At 36.6% G+C, this 25,066-nt stretch overlaps 3 protein-coding genes across 3 annotated transcripts; 1 reads left to right on the forward strand and 2 right to left on the reverse strand.

Moving 5' to 3' along the window:
* Nucleotides 1-1,880: 1,880 nt before the first annotated feature.
* On the reverse strand, nucleotides 1,881-3,780 carry insl3 (insulin-like 3 (Leydig cell)). The gene is made up of 2 exons (XM_059345128.1): nucleotides 3,480-3,780; nucleotides 1,881-2,241 (listed from the first exon to the last, which is right to left on the reverse strand). The coding sequence occupies exons 1-2, from the start codon at nucleotides 3,670-3,672 to the stop codon at nucleotides 2,048-2,050; spliced, it is 387 nt and encodes a 128-aa protein (XP_059201111.1). The 5' UTR covers nucleotides 3,673-3,780; the 3' UTR covers nucleotides 1,881-2,047.
* Nucleotides 3,781-9,992: 6,212 nt separating this feature from the next.
* Nucleotides 9,993-18,245, reverse strand: si:rp71-39b20.4 (potassium voltage-gated channel subfamily V member 2). Its single transcript, XM_059344449.1, has 4 exons — nucleotides 17,707-18,245; nucleotides 16,965-17,598; nucleotides 14,196-14,321; nucleotides 9,993-10,442 (listed from the first exon to the last, which is right to left on the reverse strand). The coding sequence occupies exons 1-4, from the start codon at nucleotides 18,243-18,245 to the stop codon at nucleotides 10,113-10,115; spliced, it is 1,629 nt and encodes a 542-aa protein (XP_059200432.1). The 3' UTR covers nucleotides 9,993-10,112.
* Nucleotides 18,246-19,768: 1,523 nt separating this feature from the next.
* On the forward strand, nucleotides 19,769-23,263 carry rps28 (ribosomal protein S28). Its single transcript, XM_059345435.1, has 4 exons — nucleotides 19,769-19,865; nucleotides 20,165-20,212; nucleotides 21,571-21,693; nucleotides 23,139-23,263. Exons 1-3 carry the CDS (start codon nucleotides 19,827-19,829, stop codon nucleotides 21,691-21,693), a joined length of 210 nt encoding a protein of 69 aa, XP_059201418.1. The 5' UTR covers nucleotides 19,769-19,826; the 3' UTR covers nucleotides 23,139-23,263.
* Nucleotides 23,264-25,066: the final 1,803 nt, after the last annotated feature.

Genomic DNA, 25,066 nt, shown 5'->3' on the forward strand with positions numbered 1-25,066 from the left:
TTTAAAGTTTTATATACACACACACATATATATATATATATATATATATATGTGTGTGTGTGTGTGTGTGTGTGTGTGTGTGTGTGTGTGGAATATAAATTAAACCTCTTAACAGTATATTAAGGAGTTAAAATGAGCCCTATCTTTAGAAAGTTGAAATGTGCTTACAAAAATGCATCAATAATTATAATAATAATCCAATAATACATCTAGAATATATATAACAATCTGAGTGGGGCCATTCTGCATGAAAATAACTTTTACTTTTGATACTTTAAGTACATTTTGATGCTGATACTTTTGTACTTTTACTTAAGATAGGTTTGAATGCAGGACTTTTACTTGTAGTGGAGTAATTTCACACTGTGATATTAGTACTTTTACTTAAGTAAAGGATCTGAAAAGTTTTTCCACTGCTTCATAGAAGCTACATAATGTACTGCTGTGGACGAGGGCAGCAGCTAAATATATTTTAGCCACCTAGAAACATCAATATAAGTTGAAGTGAACACTATATTTAAAACATTTTCACCGCTTTACATTGATGTCAGAGTGCCCTGTTTAAGTTTATGCAGGGGGTACTAAAGCAAAGTGGTGGAATGTAACTAAGTACATTTACTCAAGTATTGTATTTAAGTACAATTTTAAGGTACTAGTACTTTACTTGAGTATTTCTATTTTATGTAACTACTTCACTACATTTTGACGACAGCTCAGGACGACATTTATCATTAAAACATGAGAAATTTAAAGTGATTAAACACTTTTTTTTTTAAATTAAACCTCATAACAGTTTGTTAAATAGTTTAAATGAGCCCTGAAATAAAAATTCTCCTCACATAAATGCATCAATAATAATAATAACAACAATATATTTAGAATATATAAAACAATCAGAGTGGGTCCATTCTGCATTAAGAGTACTTTTACTTCTGTTATGATTTTTGGAAGAAGGTTGTTTTTCGTGATATATTTTGTAACTAAAATTTCAATTTTTCTAATGGGTCTAAAATACACTGTGTACAACTTTACTACCCCTTCAGAGCAGGGTGGAAGTTGTTTAAGAGGTTTATGCAGAAAAAAGTAGAAAAAAAATATGAATCTGTAAAGTTTTTACAGTGTTTTTTTTTTTAAAGTGGACATTTTCAGTCCGAAGGGTCTGAAAGGGTCTTAAATGATAGTGGGCCCAGAGGGTTAAGTACATTTTGATGCTGATACTTTTGTACTTTTACTTCAGCAAGTTTTGAATGCATGACTTTTACTTGTAGTGGAGTAATTTCACAGTGTGGTATTAGTACTTTTACTTAAGTAAGAGATCTGAATACTTCTTCCACCACTGCAAAAGCTATTCTGTGCTCTTGTCAAAGCCACCAGACTCCATTGATAAAAACAATAATTTTATCTTGAAGGGATTGCGGGTCTGGCATTGCTTTAATCAGTTAGTTTGTTTGTGTTATTGTGTTATTTTCAACTAACTAAATGATCGAGACAGCGGTGCTGCCTATATATATTCAGAGATACTATACGTATATTGATAATCTTATTTCATTAGTTATAGAAAGTACATGGAAAACATTTCTCTTGCAAACCTCCCGACTTTGTTATGTCTAGGAATAAAAAGATGCAGTATCATTTCCTGAAGATATCAGGTTGTAATATTATGTAAATTGTATTGATATTTTTGTTTTGCATTTAATTATTCAAAGGGGAAAAGACGTCACAGAAAGCTGAGGAATTATAGATTATAAATAAACCTATAACATCATAAATAATCATCAAAAGCTTTATTACAGTGTAGTTTAAGGGTTCCAAATAAACTTTTTCTACAGTGATACATAGAATAAATTATATTAACATTCAATTTGAATGTTTTATGTATAAAATACAGTTTTTGTACATAAAACCTGGATACATTGTGATCAAGTGTCTATAATTACTGATGTGCAGTGGTAGCCAGAATGCTACATTATTAGATATATAGCAGAATCATTCTTCAAGGGTTTCATACAGCATCGTTTATAACATTATAACGAGTAGGGAGCCATTTCTAACAAAACTGGATCAACTCTTTCATGCTGCATCCTCTCTCACAGCAAATATCAGATATTTTTCCGGCAGCTCGTCTTATCCGAGAGCTCAGGGGGTACCAGTGAGGAGCCACGGAGGAGACGTCCTTCTCAGCGTCAGACTCTGGATGGATGTGGACCGTCTTCGGCGCCTCTGTGGAGGCGTCCTGGTCCCCTGTTCAGAGGGGACGGACAGAGATCTGGGGTTTAGACAGAGCCCTTTTATAACTACAGCCAAAACAATAAGTGGGTTAATCAATTGGTTGATTGAAAATTAATTGGCAACTGTTTTGCTCATGGTTTCAGCTATACATACACTGTAAACAATTGTCTTGTAAATTAACAGTAAAATACTGGCAGCAGGGTTGCCAGCCTTCTACTGTTAATTTTACAGTTCCTCTACTGTTATTTACTTTACAGTATGTTACTGTGATAAAACCACATACTGAATTACAGAACAATCCTGCATTTCATTGATTTTTACAGTAGACTTAAACACAGTATAGTGCTGAAGCTAGTTGTAATATTGTTGCAGTATACAATGCAGTCATTTTTTATTAATAGAGCATATTACTGTCTGAAAGCCAATTACTACAAATTAAGCACTGTCTTCACTGTAACCTCAGTAATTTTAATATACCATATACTGAATGAGTTAGTAAAGTAAAATACAGCCATCAAAAATGAGACTTAGAAAATATCATAAAAAAATATATCATATATCAAATATCATATATATATATATATATTGTACTCATATTGTTTTCTACAGTATAATACCTTTTTAATAGAAAACAGTATGTCACTGTCACAATTTGGCTGTTTTCTTACTTATTAACAATTTAATTGAAAAATAAATAAAAGAAAGAAAGAAAGACTAATATACAGTCATGAAAAAAATGATAAGACCACCCTTCTTCTCCAATATCTTGTTCATTTTAATGCCTGGTACAACTATAGGTACATTTGCTAGGACAAATATAATCATAACAACAAAAATAGCTCATAATAGTTTAATTTAAGATGTGATATCTAGACATTTTCCATGGTTTTCTTGATAATAACCAAAATCATTACGAAGAAAACCATGGAAAATGGCTAGATATCAGCTCTTAAATTAAACTCATATGATCTTTTTTTGTTGTTATCATTATATTTGTCCAAACAAATGTACCCTTTAGTTATACCAGGCATTAAAATGAACAAGAAATTGAAGAAAACAAGGGTGGTCTAATTATTTTTTTCCATGACTGAATACCATATATTGCTGAATCAGTAATCAAATATTCAAAAAGTTCAATAATAAAAGTAATGTTACCACAGCAGGAGAGCTGTTTAAATCTATCTCTAAATGTTGAAAATGTAAAATAAATACTATAAATTAATGCAACTGATGTTTGAGAGTGTACTTACACTGAGAGGTGAAGTGATGCTGCCCCAGGTGTTTGTCAGGGATGCTTCTCCTCAGCCGAGCGTTACCACAGGACGACACAGCCAGACGTATCAGCTCTCTCCCACACATCTTAATCCTCTCCTGTGCATGAGCCGCACACACTGCAGCCACCAGCACCACCATCAGAGTCACCAAACACTTAGCAGCAAACATTGTGAGATTATGGCTCCTGGGTCGGTCGGAGGCGAGAGGAACCGGTTGGATGGGCAGATGAGAGGTGAGGTTGGGGTGCGTGGAGAGCAATGAGGATGCAGTAGTGACTTATGAGGTGAACTTAAGGGGGTTTATATAGTCAATGTGTTACCAGGAGGTTTGAAAAAAATGCTGAGGCCACAGAGGCTTCGAAAGATGTATTCAGCCTTGATGAGGGAAAAGCATGTCCTGATCTCAACTCTGGAGTGATGCAAAGTCTCCTCAAGGCTGAAACGCTTATTGAGATAAAAACCTATTCTGACAGTGATCTACGACTTGGTCTTAAACACATCAGAGGTATTAACGGAGAGATTTTGTGAATTGTTTTGGCCAATGAGACTCATAAAATACTGTACAGCTCTTTGGAGCCCAACAGAGTTTGGTCATTAATTGAGAAAAGAAGAAGTTAAACTGACATAGACATCCAGATTAGATACTATCGATCTCTACAGATACTAAAGGGAAAGTTTGTATTTTTTGAAGTGTGGATGTTTGAGGCCATTATCTCTACTGAGAGTGTTACCTACAGTTTGGAGAAGCAGGCAAGAGTTCCAGCACTGAAGTAGACGAGGACAACAGCTAATTGTTTTTTTTTTCACTTCTATATCAGGATAAAATTCTAAATTTAGGACAGTATCACTCATTTTCCTTGCCGGCAGACAAACCTGAAGCCGTTGTCTTTGTTCCCTTTTAAACCACCAGACTCCATTGAGTACAGTGGTTTTACTACACTATTTGAGGTTTAATAACCGTTTTTGTCAATGGAGTCTGGTGGCTTTGATGAAAGTATACATAAAGCCTAATTTCCACCAGGGACGTAACAGTCACGTAAAGTCTGTGTTACCGGAGCTGATCGCTGCCACTCTCATCAATGAGACCATCCCCACCGGGCGCCGTGAAGCATCTCAGCAGCGTCCCAGCCGCGGCCCTCCGCTCTGCAGCGCGGTCAATCCGCGTCAATCACTTCTATTTTCGAGCCATTGCTAAATGCCGTGAAGCTCAACAGAACAGACAGCATCAGACAGGAAATCCGACACAGAATCAACTTAATACACTTCAGCCCCCTTTAAAAAAAAAAACTAAATACGCAGTTAATGTAGCAATCCACAACTTCACATCAACATTACGTCATGACCAGGGGCATCAGGTCAGCAGTCAACCAATCAGGGGGTCTCAGAGGGTCAGCGACATGGACGATGAGAGAAAACTGAGGATAGATGGTCAGATACACAGTTATTCCACATCAGAGAAGCATAGTAAGATGTTTGTTATTGTTGTTTCCTTTATACAAACAGTTTATCGCGGGATCTTGCGTACGTTCAGGATTATCGCGTGATCTCGTGATCTCATGATCTCGCATGAATACGGCTGACTCGATACCATAGACTGTATATAAATAATGGACGCAGTCACCCTGACGTTATCGAATGGTTTATGGACTGCCCATTTGAGGCATCGAGTTCAGCGTTACACTTGTTGCCTTCTTTTTTTCGGACACAGGAAGCAGACCATATTTGGACTGTGGAGGAAGGAGAGTGATATGAAGAACTTTATGGACACAGTGACGTGTCAAGATACGCATTGTTCTGCTTCTGTCAATTAAAAGTAGCCACGTCCCGAATCATGTGATTCTTTATCTTCTATTTTCTTCTAAATGGGGCCATTATTTACACTATTAACATCATATTGTCATGTTTTACTAGCGATTGAGACCATAGTGTGCAAAAAAAATTCTGAGGTAATAAATCAAGTGGGAAGTTTTCTCATTTTGTATTGAAATGAATGGACACAAATGCTTCTGCAACCTTTCGTCAGCACCCCCTGCTGGATTTTTTGTTAGAATGCAACTTAAGGCACTTCCTGGTTTGCCTCATTACTAAGACCCAGAACATGCCGCTTGCTTGCTATTCAGCCATTACACGGCCATTATGTCGCCGGTGAGTCCCTAGTAACAGTTTAAACTCCCCCTAGGAAAGGGATTTCTGGTGGCGAGGTAGCAGTGACAATATTTTAAATATAGCATACATTTAAACTGGTATGGATTTTTAAAGGTGGCTAGAATATGTTGACATTTTTTATTTTCTGTGCCGGTACTCCTAACTGCTTTTAACTGCTGGTGTGCTGACCACCATGTACTGCAGTTAACACACTGACTATGAATGAGTGCCTCTTATAACAATACTTCAAATAACTGTGTCCTTAATTTTCTCACAGCCTTTCATGTATTTGTTTGGAAATTGTCAGAATATCATAAATCATGTTATTACACTGAACTATTTTCCTTGAAAGAGTTGCTTTTGCACCTTATCTTGACACATCTTGAGGGATGGGAGCTAATTGGAACAGAATGCAACTTGCAAAGAGATGTCAAGGATAATTACGTTACTATTCACATGGCCGCCCCGGGCCGCACTGAGGTGGCAGAATCACACTAGAGATGACGGTTTCATATTTCCAGCACTGATGAAAAATATGAAAGGTGGCACTTAAATGTCATAAATGTACATCTGGCAATGCTGGGCAGTTTCTACCTATAATGATAATATCCTTCGATGGGAAGCAGTGACTGGTTTGTTACAGAGTCTGACTTATAGAAGGTGTTTAAGTAGATGCTGTTTATTTACATTTTCAACCAAATATTATAGATGTTAAACTAACCAACCTAACCTTCTACACCTCAACTCAGCAAATCATAATCTATAGAGTTGCTTTTGGATATTCATCCATTCAGTAAAAGAATGCACATTTATTGTCTGCAATGCATTCAGCCAATGAGGAAAGTTGAAATCTCCTTTTTTTGGCTCCATATTCCTCAATATAAATGTTTTCTACTTATTATATACCTAGTCAGGAAGCTTTTCATGTTTAAGGCTTGTTCAGGCTGGAGTAACAGCCTTCAAACATATGATCTTTAAAATAGTTTGTTTAATAATGGTTTTTCTTCTTATTTTACGTTGAATCGTACATTTCAGATAATGCTGTGCTATACCTGCAATACACTGTATATTGTAATTTTTTTCTGTTATATGTTTTGGCAAAAGTTCATCAATGCACATCTGCTTTCTGATTCTTTTTTTTTGCAGTTTGTGTGTTTTCTAAGTTGTGGAGGTTGAACTGGTGATAAAAACAAAATGTATAAGTTTGTTCTACATACTAGGCTTGTCAAAAGTATCGATATTCAAAAAAGGATCCATACTAAAACGTTGTATCCGGATACAATACTCATTTTCAAAAGTATCAAGTATCTGAAGCTTGTTATCATAGTTGCACAACTGTTTTTTATTATAAATATTTAACCGGTGGTTCTGTTAATTTTTACATGTTGCATTTAACTTGTTAAAAAAAATATTTCTGTTAAATTTTGGGGTCTTTGTTTTTATCTTTGTGGTATCGAAAATGGTATCCAGTATCGAATATTTTCCTGAGTATCGGTATCGAGTTGAAAATTTTAGTATCGTGACAACCCTACTACATACACTATTAAAAAAAGAGTTCAGTTACGAGACTAATTGAGAAATTGTTTACAATTTTTGGTCACATACAGATATGCAATGATGATTGATTGGTAATAGGCATGTTGATGTTATGCAATGTGAAGTCTCATTTTGATCATCTGACAAGATGAACTCTCTACTTTCCTAATACGGCTTATTTAACTCGACTCCTTTATACACCACTGCTGTCTGCATCTGTCTGTCTTTGTCTCTTTGTGACTGCTTCTATTCGTGTCCACTGAGTCCTGGATCCTGAGTCACATGAGACAGCCAAGATCTCTCAGTAGTCTTGAGTTTTAATTGATGCTGACGACACTACTAAACCACTGGCATCTCTCCTGATACCTTATCCTGTAATACTATTAGACAGGCAGCAGACGAATGAGCCAAGTGTCTGTTAATAGCAATGGACTTCAGGTTTCACTTCAGTCAAAGGGAACATGGATGCTCATTATATGATTATACAACAATGCAGATGCAGAAGAACAGATTTTTTTTTATTGAGCAAATTATACTCCTCTGCATTTTCCCGGCCCCATTTTGCAGGGTCTTGAGAAAATGTATACATGATTATAAATAATTACATGTTTGTTTGTTTGTTTTTTGGTTATGTTTTGTTGCTTATAATGCGCAACAATGAAAAATAATGACATGTAAAATACTGACAAATTTTGCAGAATTTGCAAAAACAAATCTCTTTTTTGCAGCCACTGATTATCAGATTGAACGCTCAATTCTGAAAAATAAATACATTCATATATACTGTATATAAATTGAAAACGCAATAAAATAACTAGTAATGTCTGTAATTGAAATACACATATTAAAGTGCTGTTTTTATCATAGTCAAACAGTAGGGGTGTCATAATTCTCCAAATTTACAATTTGATTAATTTTAAGATCATAATTGGATTTCATTTTGATCATTGAAATGAGCTCATTGTGATTGCTTTTCAACACCGCAAAAGATTTCACCCATTGATCAGAACCTTTAAAATCATTAGGTTACTGTTGGGTAGGGCTGGGTATCATTTAAAAATTAGTACCATTAACACAATACTGATACCAATTGAGTACTTTTTTTCAATGTCACCACTCCTCCCCATTCAAAAGATTTTTAATCAATTTTAACCAATCAAATGGCACATTACTCAAATAACACTTGCGGTGATTGGCTGTGAGCAAAACCATAAAAGTCTTTTTTTTTCTTGATCTGGGTAGAGGGTGCAAATGAACCGACTGCAGGTATTGTTTGACATGCGCAGTTTCGATACTACTTGGTACCGGGTTGTTTTGGTCGATACCTGAAAGGTATTGACTACAGTTACCCAGCCCTACGGTTGGGACAGAGAAATGTAAACACACATTGGACACACTAGTGGACAAAGTATTATCCTTCAACAAGTATTTTTTTTGTACATGCAGAAAACTTCAGATGATTCACCCTGGATCACACTGGATGAAGTCGAGGTTTGGACATCCAGTGCAGGTACAATGTTTTTTCAAGAGTGGAGGCACAACACATGTTCAGCATAGTTGGTAATTAGGGGCTGGTATCAGTCATGACCAAAAAAATAACCTTTTTTAGTTCCTATAGCTCTGTCCCTTTCTCTTAAAACCATTGTGAAAAACAGAACAAACTAGAAAAAAACGTCTTTAAAGAGAAAAACTGTAGTCCTTGTCTATTGCAGTGAGAAAAGAGCCAATAGGGCATGTTAAATATGTTTGAACTGAAGATACTTGCTAACTATAGCTTTCTGGTGGCTAGGACAGGAATTGGTTAAATGATCTTATTGCCAAAGAGCCAAATGCAACGAGCAGGAAACTGCAAGGACGGTTTGACTTCAGGACAGGGCCATGCTTGATCCTAACATCTAAAGGCCAAGAACAGGGAGCTCAGTGTTCAATCCCTGCTGCGATAATGCCAAATGTAGGCTGACATGTAGGATGACTTATACATGACATCAGCGTGAAACAGTGTATCCAATATTTTGTTTTTGCTTTATCAAATGGATCTGCCATCACTCATGAAAGTCGCTCCTAACCACTGAAGTAAAACCTGAATGTGCACACCTGACCAGATTATCTGTGCCATCGGAATAGCACAGTACATAGCTGACTTTTGCCCTTGTCTGTCCAGGAGGCATCAGCGCAAATCCCGGTAATCCTTGACAACAAAATTACACTCATGCTCTTGATTGCTTCTGACACACCCCCTGCTGCACCTCTCCTCCCACTTACAGGAGCACGTTGAATGACTGGACAGAGGAAAAGGTGCAACACAGGAAGCATGGCACGTCGGAGAGATTTGCACTGAGGATGTTGAATTTTTCTCATGTGCACGTAAATCTGAGGGGCTTTCATTGTTTGTACACTTGTTTTCCTTAGTCTAAAAAAGACGTTTATAACCTGGTTTCTATTTAAATCAAAGTTATAATGTCTGTTGTGCAGAATATCAAGAATTAAAATATAAGAGATCACGCAGTTGTCCAAAATAGTTCATTAATAGCACTTCCAATGAGAACAGTTCTTCACAAGCATCACATTCCCGTTAACGTGATTTAAGTATGACCTTACGTCTTTAATATGGTTGCTACTTGACCTTCTTGTGTCCAACATCTATTTCAGTTCAGCCGGAATTAGTCGCGGCGGAGTGTGCTATTTTCGGACAGACAATAAGCTGTCCAATGGGAGCATCTTGTCCATTTGACAGAGGAGTCATCACCCATAGCGTGCGAACAGCACCTACTGTAAAGCTGAAGCTTAAAGCTCTTCTCAGCTGCCTCCATTCCCCCCTCCCCTTGATTGTTTATCTGGAATCACACAGGCTCAGAGTCGGAGGCAGATGGGGTCTTACGATTTATAGACCCTGGGGTGATAAGGCCATTTAGGGTGAGCAGGGCGCATCTATTGAGGAGATAATTCCTCGTTTTCCTGGATGCTTTGCCTCACGCAGGGCCGATAGTGATCGTCGTCGTCAGACCCTTCTGTTTCCGGGGAGAAGCAGTTGTCAAACTTCCGCCTCAGACGTTTCCTGAGCTGGAAGGTGCGCTCCGTGTTTGAAAATGTGTATTCCTGTTCCTTCAGTTTGGCATAATAGTCAGAAAACTTGTTGAACAGAATGGAGATGGGCATGCCGTTGAGGATGATGCCGAAAGAGATGCAGCCAAACGCCACGCAGCGGCCGAGATAGGAGATAGGGACGACGTCTCCGTAGCCCACAGTGGAGATGCTCACCTGCAGGAAGGAAGAGGAGAGAGTCAGCTTAACCATCCTATAGTGTTTGGAATCAAATTTGACCCATTTCAAATTAAAATATTTCATCAAAATTGTTCATATTTTTAAAATGAGAACAAGTCCTCTAAATTGAAACATATACATCCGCCCATAAAGTTGGAATAATTTTTTTTTTCAAACACAATCCTCTGTTAATTGTGGTTTCATTTTCATTGTGATATGTTTGTAAGAGATTGATTAATAAAGCTTTGAGAATATAATCACTTTATCTGTCATGAATAAATCACATTGTCACAATCATTTCATGGAAAGAGGTAAAACATATTTTATTCCAACTTTATGGGCTTTTATGATTTTATGATTCATTTTTAAGAAATTTCAAATTTGACCCAGAAAACACACAAGGTATATGCTCCTTCCCAGCACAATATGAGGGTTAAATCTTCATTTCTCTACTTGATTTTTTATTAAACAAAAAAGAAGAACACGTCTTTATGGAATTGCATTTAAGTTAATATTAAACAAATAAATAAATACACGGCCAGCAATAAAGTTGTGATAATTTTATTTTCAGATCATCAACCTCTGTTAATTTTGGTTTAATTGTTTTATGATTGGAAGAGAATGATAACTTTTTACGAAGATATACACTTACAAGAAATCACAATGTCACATCTCTTTCATGGAAAGAGGTCAAAAATATTTTATTCCAACTTTATGGGCTACCGTGTATATACAATTAATATGCCTATTAAATAAATAACTCCTTAAATATATATATATATATATATATATATATATATATATATATATATATATATATATGCTATTATTTCAAGGGACTTCTTTTATTTATTTAATGGGACTTATATTTCATTCTTCTACATTAATTATTTCAGGGGACTTTTATTCAATATTCCACATTTAGTTATCTTATCACAATTTTATATTCCACATTGATTGATTTATTACAGGGGATTTCTATGTTATATTCCACATATATATATTTATTACAGGGGACTTTTATTTCATGATGCCAAAATAAAAATGCTTATTTTTACATATTTTTAGCCTCCTTTATTTATTTCAGGATTTATTTCATATCCATACTTATTTATTTCACAGGCACACTTGAGAGATTAATGAATTAATTTTATTTTTTCTATATGTAATATTGACTTAAATTGTATTCCATACCCATGCTCAATACCCATGTGCTGTTGTTGTTGTTAAAATTATTTTGCATTTATCTTGAAGACATTAAAAGCATAGAAACACAAAAAAATACACCTCAGCCATGTAGAGATCAATAATGATAATGTGGTGCATACTGATCAGTTGGCGTGTTGCAAAGTTGAGAATGAACAGGATGAAATAAACCTCCAAGAATGCACTGCAACACTTTCTATCTCTCGAATGCAATCTCTGTGTCTGGCCACAAACAAGACGCATTACACCGTATTAGAGGGGATTAGACACATATAAGTTAACAGCTGCCACCAGATAAATAAAATCCAAATGTCCCTAAATGAGAGTGCATGAAACACAGAGAAGCAGGCTGATGACGTCCAAGTACACGAGTAAATTAAAACAAAGTCACATTTAAAGGATGTTGTTACTATTATTCTAAACAACACCAGACATTTTAGAGTTAGTGAATATTACTACAAGTGAAACTTATTTCTTACCATAGTGTGCCATGAAATTGATTGATATATTGGTAGAAGCAGAATACAATATAGTGATGGAGTTTTGGAATATGTATTCCTGCACAATTCCTACGACATCAAATAGCTAATTACCTAAATATACTTCTGCCTATTGTTCAATCACCAAATGTGTTTGATACAATTCCATCAACTAGTACTAACAAGATAACTGTATAATTGTTTTGGTCGACATTAATTTGTTTTCTACAATATTTTGTCCTTATTCTGTGTCCTCACCATAACCACTTTTTCAAATAATTAAAGGAATAGTTTGACCCTTTGGGATAGGGAGAGGTTGGGCACACTCATGTTAAGCAGAATGTGTATACAGTCATGGAAAAAAATATTAGACCACCCTTGTTTTCTTCAATGTCTTGTTCATTTTAATGCCTGGTACAACTAAAGGTACATTTGTTTAGACAAATACAATGATAACAACAGAAATAGCTCAAAAGAGTTTAATTTAAGAGCTGATATATAGTCATTTTCCATGGCTCCCTTCATTATAACCAAAATCATTATCAAGAAAACCATGGGAAATGGCTAGATATCAGTAACTTGAAGAAACTTCAAACTTTTTTCCATGACTGTAATTACCAAGAGAGAAGACACAATGTGGCACCTCTGAAATAATAAACTTGGAAAGAAAGAACACATTCGATTACCATGTTTCTTTAAGAGAACTGTTGCTCCCTCACTAGCAAATTAAATGCAGTCTTGCCGTGAATTTGTTGTAGAGCCACAGCATAGAACATGCTGACTGATTTGCAATGTGCACTTTTGTCTTGGTCTGACGAGGCAGCAAGCACAAATCGTGGTACGCCTAATCCTTGACGAGTGAAATGGAGCACACTGCTGGATTATACTGACACAACTCCTGCTGAGCTCCTCCTCTATCTCTTCAGCACAGTCCAGGTTCATAACCAAGCTAATTGATCCGGAAGACTTTGGGAAGCAGCCATAAGAGCTGGTCAAATCCTCTAAATCATTGGTTCTCAACCGGTTGGGTCTCAGGACCCACCTTTTTCTTAGAAGTTGTGACCTTCATTTCTAAAAAATGTTAAACATTTCCAATTCATTTTGCAAGAAAACTGGAGCAATACACAATGCCTTTATGCACAGTTGAAAATAGGAAATTGCAACCAGGGCTAAAAGTAGACTTAACTTAAGAATGAGTTTATTAGAGGCAACCACCATTGCAAGGTTTCAATCTTCAGTACTTTAGTACATCTGCTTTATAAACAAATCAAGCTGATCATGCTCAAGTGTCAAAAATCTAAATGTAAGTGTAGGGAATATGAAATAAAAAGGCAGAATTATGTTGAATTACATTTTAAATACGTTGATGATCAATTTTCAAGAATATACATTTAACTGTATGAAAAATGAAATTGAAATGCAGACTTCCGTTTTCTTTAGATTATTAAAAAGGCAACCTTCATGTGAGTGGTAATGCTCGTCGACTACAGCAGAGATCACTCCATCAGGGGAAACATAGCTGACTGAACAGCATTTTATTATGAAGGAATGGAGAAATGCAGCTTCTTCAAAGTAAAACTGCAGTATCAGAAATGTCATTAGGCTGTCTAATTCTTTAAGAACAGACTAACTGAATTTCTCCTCAGGGATAAAGAAAGTAATTTTGATTTAGAATTATTTTTTTTATTTGAATTGTTTATTTGTTCTGATCAACTTTTTTTATAATGCACACATGCACAACACAAAATGGCCCTGTGACCCATTTTTGGGTCACGGCCCACCAGTTGAGAATCACTGCTCTACATGATGTGCACCATCCTTTGTTTTATTCATAATAATTATTTAGGTCTATCATGTGATATCATATGGGTATCTTGATTCATAACGTTTCGCACCAACGTCAAGGAATATGGCGAAGCAACAAACAAAAAAATGTATGTATGCATGTATGTGTTGTTTTAAAAAATACATCCTGAATTCTGATGCAGTCTGGTAAAAAAAAGAATCCAGCACTAAAAACTTTAACTGAATTGGACATTATGAAGACAAAGTTTGTCCTACTCACCGCAGCCCACCACCAGGCATCTGGTATGCTGCTGAACGGCGTCCCAGGCTGATCCACCTCCACAGAGTGCATCAGAGCAGAGAAGGTGAAGATGCCCATGGCAATGAACAGAAACAGACAGCACACCTAAACAAGAACAGAAGAGTTAACGTCAACAGCAGTGCACATTCAGATTTGGAAACTGGGACATGACATGACAATTTTAAGCTTCATTATGACTCATATATACATAACTATTATATGTATTTCCACAAAATGTACAAAAGGTATTTTGAGCAAGCGTGTTTGGATACGTTTCCTATACGGAAGAATCTTGTGTGTTTGATCTGTCTCACCACAGGTGGCAGCACTGAGCGGGGACAATAGTATGTTCGGTTTTTTTTAAAGATATTTTTTGGCCATTTTGTAGCTTTATTGACAGGAGAGATATTGAGAGTGAAAGGGGGAGACAGAGGGGAAGACATGTGGGAAAGGGCTCCGAGCCGGATTTGAACCCGGGCCGCCCGCTTACGAGGACTGGGCCTCTGTGGTATGCGATCTACCAGGTGTGCCACCGGGAACACCCAACAATAGTATGTTTGACGAATTCTTGTGCATGCTATGTAAATTATGGATCTACTGTGCTGTTAAATGACTGTTTATCCCCTCAGCTTAACCACTGACTAGACTGTGGCGTCCTGGTTGCTACATGAAAGTTTACATGAATCTTTGTTGGTCCTGAGCTATCAAATTTGCCAGTATAGTACAATAAATCTGTATCAATTACAACATTGGCATTTTATCATCATATAAAGTTGCTACGGTGGTTTGACAGCAAAATGTTGCCAAAATTAGATTTAGAATTCACTATGCTTTTTGCTCTGTTTTGGGCTCTACCAACTTTAGCTGCTAAACACTTCACTTTGTTCGCCAGCTAGCAGCTTATTTTATATGTATGCAGTGTGGTGCTGGGCAGGTACACTGCAAAAAAGCCAACTTGTATTTTTTGGCCTAAAACAGTGATTTAATTTGGTAAAACTTGGAAATATAAATTACTTACATTTAGGGCAATAGTGTAAGTTAGCACAACAAAGGAAGCCAGTTGTCATCTCAAAAACAAGTTTGTGAGTTGTTGTTACTTATAACTTTAAGTTGGGGTTCAAAACAAGGCACAATAGTTCTGCTAACTCTTATTTCTTTGTTGTGAAATTCGGTCATTAGCGAAAGCTAGCGGCTAACTGATGCTAGCGGCGCTGCTTGTTACAGCTACAAGAGTAGCCATTAGCGTATCAATGCTAACTCAAAATTGTGGTCACAACATTAGCTGACATTTCATAGTGGCGTTACAATCGTGCCAGAGAAATTCAGAGTTGAGCAAACTCAAAAACAAAACTTAAAATATTTAGTTTAATTGTCCAACTTAAAATTTTATCGAAGTTTGTTGCCTTGAAATTTTGAGTTCACCCAACTTTTCTTTTTTTGCAGTGTAAAGCTAAGACTAAAAACAGTAAAGCTGAAATGGATGGTAATTCTTTGTGGATTCATCGCTGCCAGAAACAGCATTCATACTATTATGTTTCCTTTACTGTGGATGTGTTTACCGTGTTCACACTGATGTGTTCACATACATTTTCTGAAATGGTGGAAGCCATGGAAGTTGTTGTGATTTTAGTCATATTGAGTTTTTCTTCATAATTTTATTGCACATCTGAGGAAAATGTTGATCTTCCAAAAAGCCTAATCTTGGATTAGCATCTATTTTTCTGCCACACTGTGTTCACTCCATAGTGCATGGATAGTCCTGTTGTTCAATAGGTTAAGGCTTGAGAACACTGCTGCTAGCCAATGGCAATATGGAAGCCATGGAAATTAACAGCAAGATGAGGCTTTTGGGATTATCAACATTTTCCTTAGACACACTATAAATTCAAGAATTTTTCTATATGAATTAAATAACTATATAATATTTTGCCATTTGCTAAAAAAAAAAAATGTATTTAACACGCTAAAATATATTTTCTCCAATGTGCATTATCTGTAAAATGCAAAGTACTCTCAGGAAAACAAACAAACACAAAATATATTTTGATAATAAATGCCAATTAAAATAAATGTATGTACAAAATGTATATAGAATGTATGTATATGTCTTATTTTTTATATTCTTATTCTGTCTTCTATATCTATGTGTCTGTATCTTGAGTTGGTGTGACAACTAAATTTCCCCACTGCGGGATAAATAAAGTCATATCTTATGTTATCTTAGAAGGATTCCCACTTACAATATCTTGAATAGCACAAGAGTGGGTGTTTGGCTCTTGTCATGAACAAGGTAAACAAAACTTTGAAGGCAGCATCAGACGTGTGATCCACTTTTAATACACTGATTATACCTTTAACCCTTTATCGGACAAAGAACTATATTTGGTAACTTCAGGTAATATTCCGAGAAAAAAGTTGCAATTTAAGAGATTTAAAGTGGCAAATCCGCGCGAAAAAAGTCATAGATTTATGAGAAAAAAGTGGGAAAAAAAGCAACTTTTTTCTCCCAGATTCACCACTTTAAATCTCATAAATCTGCACATTTTTTTCTCGTAGATTTGCCACTTAAATCTCATAAATTTTTTTCTCAAAATATTAAATTCCGTATTTTTTTTTACACATTCTGGCAGTATGTAATATCCTCCAATATTCTCTAGGGTTGAAATTTGGAATTTGCAAGTATTTCAATGAGTGCCCTATAAAGGGTTAAGCATATGTACATTAGTCTTGGTGGATAATCCTACATACCTGTTCAGAGCACTGTCGGATAGTAAAGCCAAACGCCCTCATGCCTGTGGAGTGACGGGCGAGCTTCAGGATACGGAAGATGCGCATCAGCTTGACGACCTTGAGCACCTTGCTGACTTTACTGACCCTCGCCATGGCCTTCAAGTCCTCCTTTGCACCGACATCCTCTGAATCCATGACAAATGTCTCAAAAATGATCTGGAGGAAGTAGGGCATGACAGCTACCACGTCGACAAAGTTGAGGGCACTTTTCACAAAATGTTTGATGTTGGAGGTGGTGAGTAACCGCAAAAAGTACTCCAAGGTGAAGAAAAGGATAGACGCAACCTCTACCCACTCCATGTATGTTTTCCCAGCTAATTTGTACTGCCTAAGTTCATTTACTGTATTCAGTGTCATGGCAACAATAGAGATAAGCACAAAGAGACTGGAAAACACAGCAAAGCCTTTGGCTGACAGCGAAGAGTAAGGATTCTCCATCAAGTCCCAGAGGATCTTTCGAAAGCCTCCAAGAAACATGGCCTTGTATCCCGCGTCATCCTGATGAGGCTTAATTTCATCAATTAACTCCTGGTTCACCTTCAGTTGGTCTCTGATGTCGTCCACTTTCTCCTCAAACAGAATGCGGCAGCACCTGAGGAGGAGAAGATCATTTATTTTCACATAAGCAGATAATAAATACACAAACAGCAACAGGTCAAGCTATAAAGTACACATAGAGTATTAAGAATCTACAGCACACCTTGGAGTGTCCTTCAGTTTCAGCCCCCAGAACGACATCTCTTCTTCAAAGTTGACAGGGCAGAGACTGTCCATCACCCACAGGACATTACTGCAATAAAAGTGGAAGATGTAGTGGAAAAACATGGGATCCCGGTCAAAGAAGAACTCGTTGTTCTGAACGTTGTAATCGTCACAGAGGCTCAGACGCTTGACCGGATCGTTACACAGAGCAAGGATTCCGATCCTGGTTTTTGGGTGTTTAAGGACCAAATGCTTCGGGATGTGAAACACCTTTCCGCCTATGTTGAGGTTGACAATGTTCGATTGCCTGGGGTTTGCTGTGGCTTTTTTCTGGTCTTTTTTCACACCTTTTTTGCCATCAGTTGCGTCCAGGTTGTCCATGGATGTCCATGCTTTCACAGAGCAGTCCTGGGAAAAGGGGAATTCTCCCTCCTGTTCTTCAATGCTTTGTGAAAAACTCATCTCCCGTTTTATGGTCGCAAAAAGACTGGAGCGACGCTTTTTCAGCACTTTCAACCTGGGCTTTATATTCTCCATTGTGACGGCTCCACAAAAGACAGACCAACAAAATCAAAAAGTCTTGTGCCGATCAACTCCGTGAAAACAATGACAACAGTATTCCCCGAGATCTACATTGAGGCTGAATATTATCCTCTGAAAAAGATTCTTTCAGGTTGAAATAAAGATAAAGAAAGAGCTACCGTGCTTGTCTCTCAGCGTGCAAGAAGATCAACTGCATGAGTTAGGGATTCAGCCTCTTTACTGATTCTCTAATCCTATTGCTGTTCTTTCTGTCCAAACGCAAGTTAAAAATACTGTTCACGAGGATTAGTGTTGTGATTTAAGGCTTTGAGTTCTGAGAGAGGGAGAAAGGCGGAGAGAGTGGTGTGATGACAGAGCTGCATCGCTAACAAGGCTGCAAAGAGTTTCAGCACAGGGAGTTCATATTAATTCTGCAGGTAGATTACACATGCAAGCTCCAGCTATAGTCCTTTGGAATTTGGTCTTAACAGTAAAAATAAATAGATAAATAGGAACTTTATTGATCCTTGATTGAAGGTTCCCTCAGGAAATTGCGCTTCCAGCAGCACAACACCAATACAATAAAATAGAATAGAATAGAAGTTAAAAAGTAGTAATAAAGTAATAAAATCCCTGTTTGGCATTAATGCCTTTATAACCAATAGCATCATTTGTCAAATTTTGATTACATGACACTAAAAAGATAATACTGAGCCTCTAGACCAGACTATGATTCAGTTTACTAAATAAATATTTAAAATAAGAGTAAAACATGCACTGTAATAAAGAGAACATGCCACAAAAATACTTTTGTATTTATTCCACCTCTCATTGCATCAGTCACTGTCATTCACAGGTTTGACAGGTCAGATTAGTCTGGTGTGCATGTAGACTATTGGATTTTCTTTTGAATTTATGTGTCCTGGAGGTAGACACACACTATACTATGTTTATAGTAGTACAGTAGTAAAATTTGTGTTGTCTCTACAGATTCAAGATTCAAGTGTTTATTATCATATGCAGAGTAGAAAACATGTTTCCCTGTACAATGAAATTCTTACTTTGCTGTCCACAGAATACCAACCAATGTAAAAGCTAAAAAAATATACAATATATATTCTACATTTTTTTACAGAACAACAAAATTAAAAATAAATAAATAAATAAAAGAATTTAACAAACAGGATGTAACTAACAATATCATGCATTGTGTACAAGCAGAGACAACTAATCTATCATTTCACATTGTAAAATTAAAACTAGTGATATGTGGGGGGGAAAGGGGTTACAACCATATACTGTATAAATAATACATTATTAAATAATATTGGTTAATGGTACGGCCCTGATTTCCAACCCCAAAAGTTTCCGAGAATGGTATTACCCATTCGCCGGAAACGGAAGTGAAAATCTTAAAATAAAATTTAATTGTAATGATGTATTTGAGGTTGTTTTTTAATTTAAATTGATAAATTTGACTTCCTTTGTCAGCAGGAGTAAATATAAAATTATATTTTTTTAATAAATCAAGGGTTACAGTTTCCATATAGCGCCGCCGTGCACCACGTGACTTCCTTTCCGGTCTAACCTGACAACATGGACGCCAGCCGCGTGCAGCCGATCAAGCTCGCAAGAGTAAGAAAATAGCTTATATGGTGAAAATAATCAAATCCGAGCGGATAGACTGCTGTCGTAACTACTAATGACCCATACGGTCCCGAAACATTGAAGCTATTTTGACTTTTAGACATTGTTTAACGATCGGCACGGCGGCTCTCATGTTTCCATCATGGAGGCCTGTCCATGCTACAGTCTGCTAGCCGGTTCACTGTTAGCCTGTTGTAGCTCCTTCTGGCTTTTTAGTTAACATCAGTTAACATGTTGTATACTGTAAAGGCTTCTAGTGTCAGTCTAACTTATGTGTATTTTTTCAGGTCACCAAGGTGCTCGGAAGAACTGGTTCCCAGGGACAATGTACACAGGTAATGTCTCAGCGTTAGCATTTTACACTGTTCACTCACGTTAGGGGGATTGCCTTTGATACAAACTGTTTAGTTTACCCAATGCATCCGAAATTAAAATAAGTCAGTAGATAAAGAAATATCTTTCTTTCTGCGGATGGGTGCAGTAGGTTTTACATGTCGTCACCCTGTTAAAATAATCGCCTAACTAATTTTTGAAGGAAACACAAAAAACTTCACCAAAAGTGTAACATATGACATTTATTGATCATTTCACTCAAAAAGGATGCAACAAAGGATGGCTATTGGCATAGTAATAACACCGTGTAAGTTGTGTAATTTAAGAGAAATAAATGACTTAGGCAATTTTTTGAACATGCCTTTGTGACTTAAGCAAGATATGGTAACACTTTATTTTGAAGGTGTCTACAAAAGAGTCACACAAAGCAAATACTCCGTCTTATCTGGGTGCAAGCCAACGCTCCTTTGGAGCGATGTTTGAAGTTGGTAGTTGAATTCCACTAAAGGCTTTAAATTGTATTCACTCAGGTGACTCTATTAACTTTGATTATTTTAACATCCCACAGGCTGCTTATTTGTTGACTTTAATACCATGATAGAGTTAAATACAGGTACATCTCAATAAATTACAATATCATAGAAAAGTATTTGTCAGTAATTCAATTCAAAAAGTGGAAATAACGCATTATATAGATCCATTACACACTGAATGAAACATTTCATTTCTTCTAATTATGATTATGGCTTACATTTAATGAAGACCTAAAATTCAGTGTCTCAAATGTGAATATAACAAAAGACCAATGTAAAAAGTATGTTTATTATGGACATGTTGGCCTCTGAAAACTTCCATCTATACGCACTCAATACTTGGTTGGGGCTATTTGACTTGAAAGACTGGAAATGGGACTTTTCTATCATATCCTAATGTATTGAGATGCACCTGTATTTCCTATGAGCTGTGATGTTGGGGGGTTACAGTAGACTATGCCAGAAACAAAGGGATGATGTCTGCTCAGGTCCTTTTTGGGTGCGCTCTGCCTGTCAAAAGTTTTGGGAAATGTTCTGTGTTCAGACCGAAGGCCAGGTGTGGACGCCTCAGTGAAACTAGTCAGTCATCTCCATGCCTTTCAGCAAGTGCAGACCAGATAAAGTTAACGCCTTTTATGTTTAATCCCAAGATTCAAAGTATCTTTTGAAAATATGATCTAGGGACCACTAGCGTCAGAAATTACATACTGAGTGTTTGATACAAGTGATAACTTTCCAATGGACCACTAACTTAACAGTTTACCTGATAAAATATTTAAGGCTTTACTTGTTTGTTATTGTAATGTCTTTTTTATATCTTCTTGCAGGTCCGTGTTGAGTTCATGGACGACAGCAACCGCTCCATCATCAGGAACGTGAAGGGGCCAGTCAGAGAAGGAGATGTGCTGACACTTCTGGAGTCTGAAAGAGAAGCCAGGAGGCTGCGATAGGTGAGGAGGAATAAACCCAGTCACTTCTGTTAGACTAAACTGATAGGTGTTAGAAAACGCCAAAATGACACCCTTTATGATAGAAATTGATATTGGATTTGTAAATCTCCAACACTCTTTGAATAAATCATGTTTCATGTATGCTTCTGTCATCTTATATCTAAGCTTATAATAAATTGGTTAGAATGTAATTTCAATTATATCCTTTTTTTTATCTTTTTTTTTTTTTTTAATTGCCAAAAGCAAACCGTTTTCACAGTTCACAAACATAGTTGGACTGGACCGCAGGCCGTTAACAGAGCAGATCAGACAACAGGGTGTTGTAAAACTGCAAATTGTACAGTATTTATAGCATTTCAGTCCCTTTTTTCATTTTTCATTCCACGTTTGTTCACTTTGGGTGGAAAATGTGATGTAGATTCCAGGTTTAAAAAATAACTAAAAAATAAAATTTCTCCCTGCTTCAAGTCATTAAATAAATCATACACTTTGAAAAACCACAGTGAATAAAATGTGGCAGGAGAAAATAAAGATCACCCTTAAACTGCTAAGTGTTCAGAGGGTTAATATTGCATCCCTGCATCATTTCCATGGAGTCTTAACTTGTGGCCAAAATCTGCTGTTATGAAATGGTATTTCGACTGTCCTGTCCTCTGTTTGAAACATGCATCGAAATGTTTGCATACAAATGTAGAATGAAATGATTTCCTGAATATAAAACTTAAAATATAAAAACACTACAGACTGTGGCCTCAAATTACCATAGAATTTAATCTAGGGCTCTTTGACAGTGTCTAACAAAGCTGAACGCTAATCTTCTCAAATGGGGGATTATTGCAGAGCATTTTTAACTGTATCGTGTTATGTAACAGGGCTCATATTTCTGAGTAAGTGACCCACTCATGAACTCAGTCCTGACAGCGTGGGGTTGCCCACCATTGAGAAATGGGTTTTAAAGCAACAGACATACGCAGCTGTAATGCATCGCTGACCACATGTTGGAGCAAGAACTGTCGAGCACTCATTTGGGAGAAAAAAAACTTGTTTGTGCTTGTTGTTGTTGTATGCCGCTTTTTAAAATCCAACTGTAAGTCATTGCACTGAGGTGAACTCTCGTGACTTGCTGTTGACGGTGCATTTCAGCTGTGTCCACACACAGGTTTAATTCTGCGGTTCTCTGAGCTCATCAGGGCTGCACTCAATTCTCTCAATTTCCTCCCGGGACAGCAGACGAAAACAGACAGGTGGCCGAATATTAAAAACAAAATAGTCGACAGGAAATCTGTTGTTGGTTCATAAAATTGCAAATGAGATTTAGCAATCTGTAACCTGGAGAAAGAACCACGCTAGTACCCTGTTTTTATACCTTTTTTTTTTTTTTTTGCTGGTTAAGTTTTATCCTGATGTTTTTGGGATGGTGTGTGACTGATTTCTTCTCTTCACAGTGCCCGCTGAAGCTGTGAGATGCGAGTCCAGCGCTGTGAAGCAGAAGTCCTCGTCAGTTTCACTTGAAATGGGCTACGATCTCACTTGTTCAGATGCTTTGAAATAAATTTGGTTATTAAGATGAGAGATGTCCTGTGTTTCCTATTTGTCTACAGTACATGTAAACAAACTGTCTGACACAAGTAGCTGGTTTTTCTCATAATTGGTCAGTTATGATCAAAGTATAGAGGCAATTGGTTGCACACAGATGTATAAATGTGTGTAAATGCACTGTGTATTTGTTCATTTACAATACTGAGTATTCTTTAGTTACTGGTTTTGACAAAATGCCACATAAGTCACATCAACTTTTTCATTTCAATGATTAAATCCATGTTATGATTAATCCAGAGGGTGTTGCAGTAAGAGAAACATTTAAAATGCCTGTAAATTTCAGTAATATAGGTAAATGATCCCTTGAAATTAAGTTAACTTGATCATTAACTAGTTTAGTCAGTGGTGGAAAGTATTTACTCAAATTGCATCCTTTTTGAGGTACATGAGTATTTCAATTTCATGCTTCTTTATACTAACAATTCTGTTTAAAGCATAAAACATTTCACTTAATTTTAGAGCATTAGTTACTTTGCATATTAATCTCTAAATTATGATGTATTATAATGGATTAAACTTCCCAGCTGTATAAATTGATATTAGACCTATCTTGTCCAGCTGCAATGTTAACATTGGTGCATGCACATTAACACACCAAGTTGAAATCCAACAGCAGACCATTCTGCATAATGAAGGCTAATACCTCTGAACTCTGATTTTGAATGCAGATAGTATACACTGTTACTGATACTTAACATATCTGAATACTCCCCCACTGTTGATGGTTTTCTCACAAGCATCAGTATAAACAACATTAACATCTTTGCCCAGTGACACGAGAAGCTTTATTTTTAAATGAGCATATGTCAACAGGTCTGGTTAAAAGTAGCCCGTGATGAAGAACTTCTGCTGCAGTGCTGTAAAGTTTTTAATATTCTTGCAGTCTTATTTCTGCAAATGAGGATAATCTTAACACGGGTTAATATTGCATATCCCCATCAAGAAAAAATACTTCTTGTTAAATTAACAGGTTCAGGTTGTGCAGTTTACATTCTGTCCAACAGAGGGCAGCATCACTCTTGATTTTAGAGTAAATGCTCCAACAGTTACAGGCTCACTTCACCCAGTCTGGTGCTGTCTGTTTTTCTGAATAACCTTAGACAATTTTCTCTAACTTCAACTTGTTTTCATACCTCTAGTTCTTAAAAATCGAAAGAAACACAATCATAACGGTATACACTACAATATACAATATATGAGGCCAAACCTAGTATTGCTTTGTTTAAATCAAGGAACTTAAAGCCCATTCTACTGGCACACTGCAAGACTCTGGATATTTAGCTTCACATTCACTGTATCTACTGTATTTTTTCACGTGACTGTGTTGTTTTTTCAAAAAGAAGGTATTTGGGTGAGCTCCAGTTTGAGGTTGATGAAGGAGTCCAGTGTTTGAACAGGAAGGCAGGACTGTTTGAGTTATGTGTTGTGATGAGGCTCTTTGGCTGCTGTATGTATTCTGTAGGTTTAATGACCTAATTTTCCATCTTACTTTGACCTACTTTGCACAGAGCTTTAACTCGACCGGCTGGTGGAGAAAGGTGAATTTATTTTTCTTGTATAATCAGGCAGAGCTGTACTGTACTATACTGTACTTCTTTGATATGTGTATAAACACTGCTTGGATTGGGCGGTTCATATATTTGTTTAACAAAATTTTGCAGCCAATAAGTATTATGTTTACCAAATTAAAAACCCACATTTCAAAAATATATACACATGCTTGCTTTGGTTTGCAGGCGGTGTCACCTTTTGCAGGTTCAAAAACACAGTAAAT

The sequence above is a fragment of the Centropristis striata genome, chromosome 11 (assembly GCF_030273125.1).
Source record: "Centropristis striata isolate RG_2023a ecotype Rhode Island chromosome 11, C.striata_1.0, whole genome shotgun sequence".
Lineage (NCBI taxonomy): Eukaryota > Metazoa > Chordata > Actinopteri > Perciformes > Serranidae > Centropristis > Centropristis striata.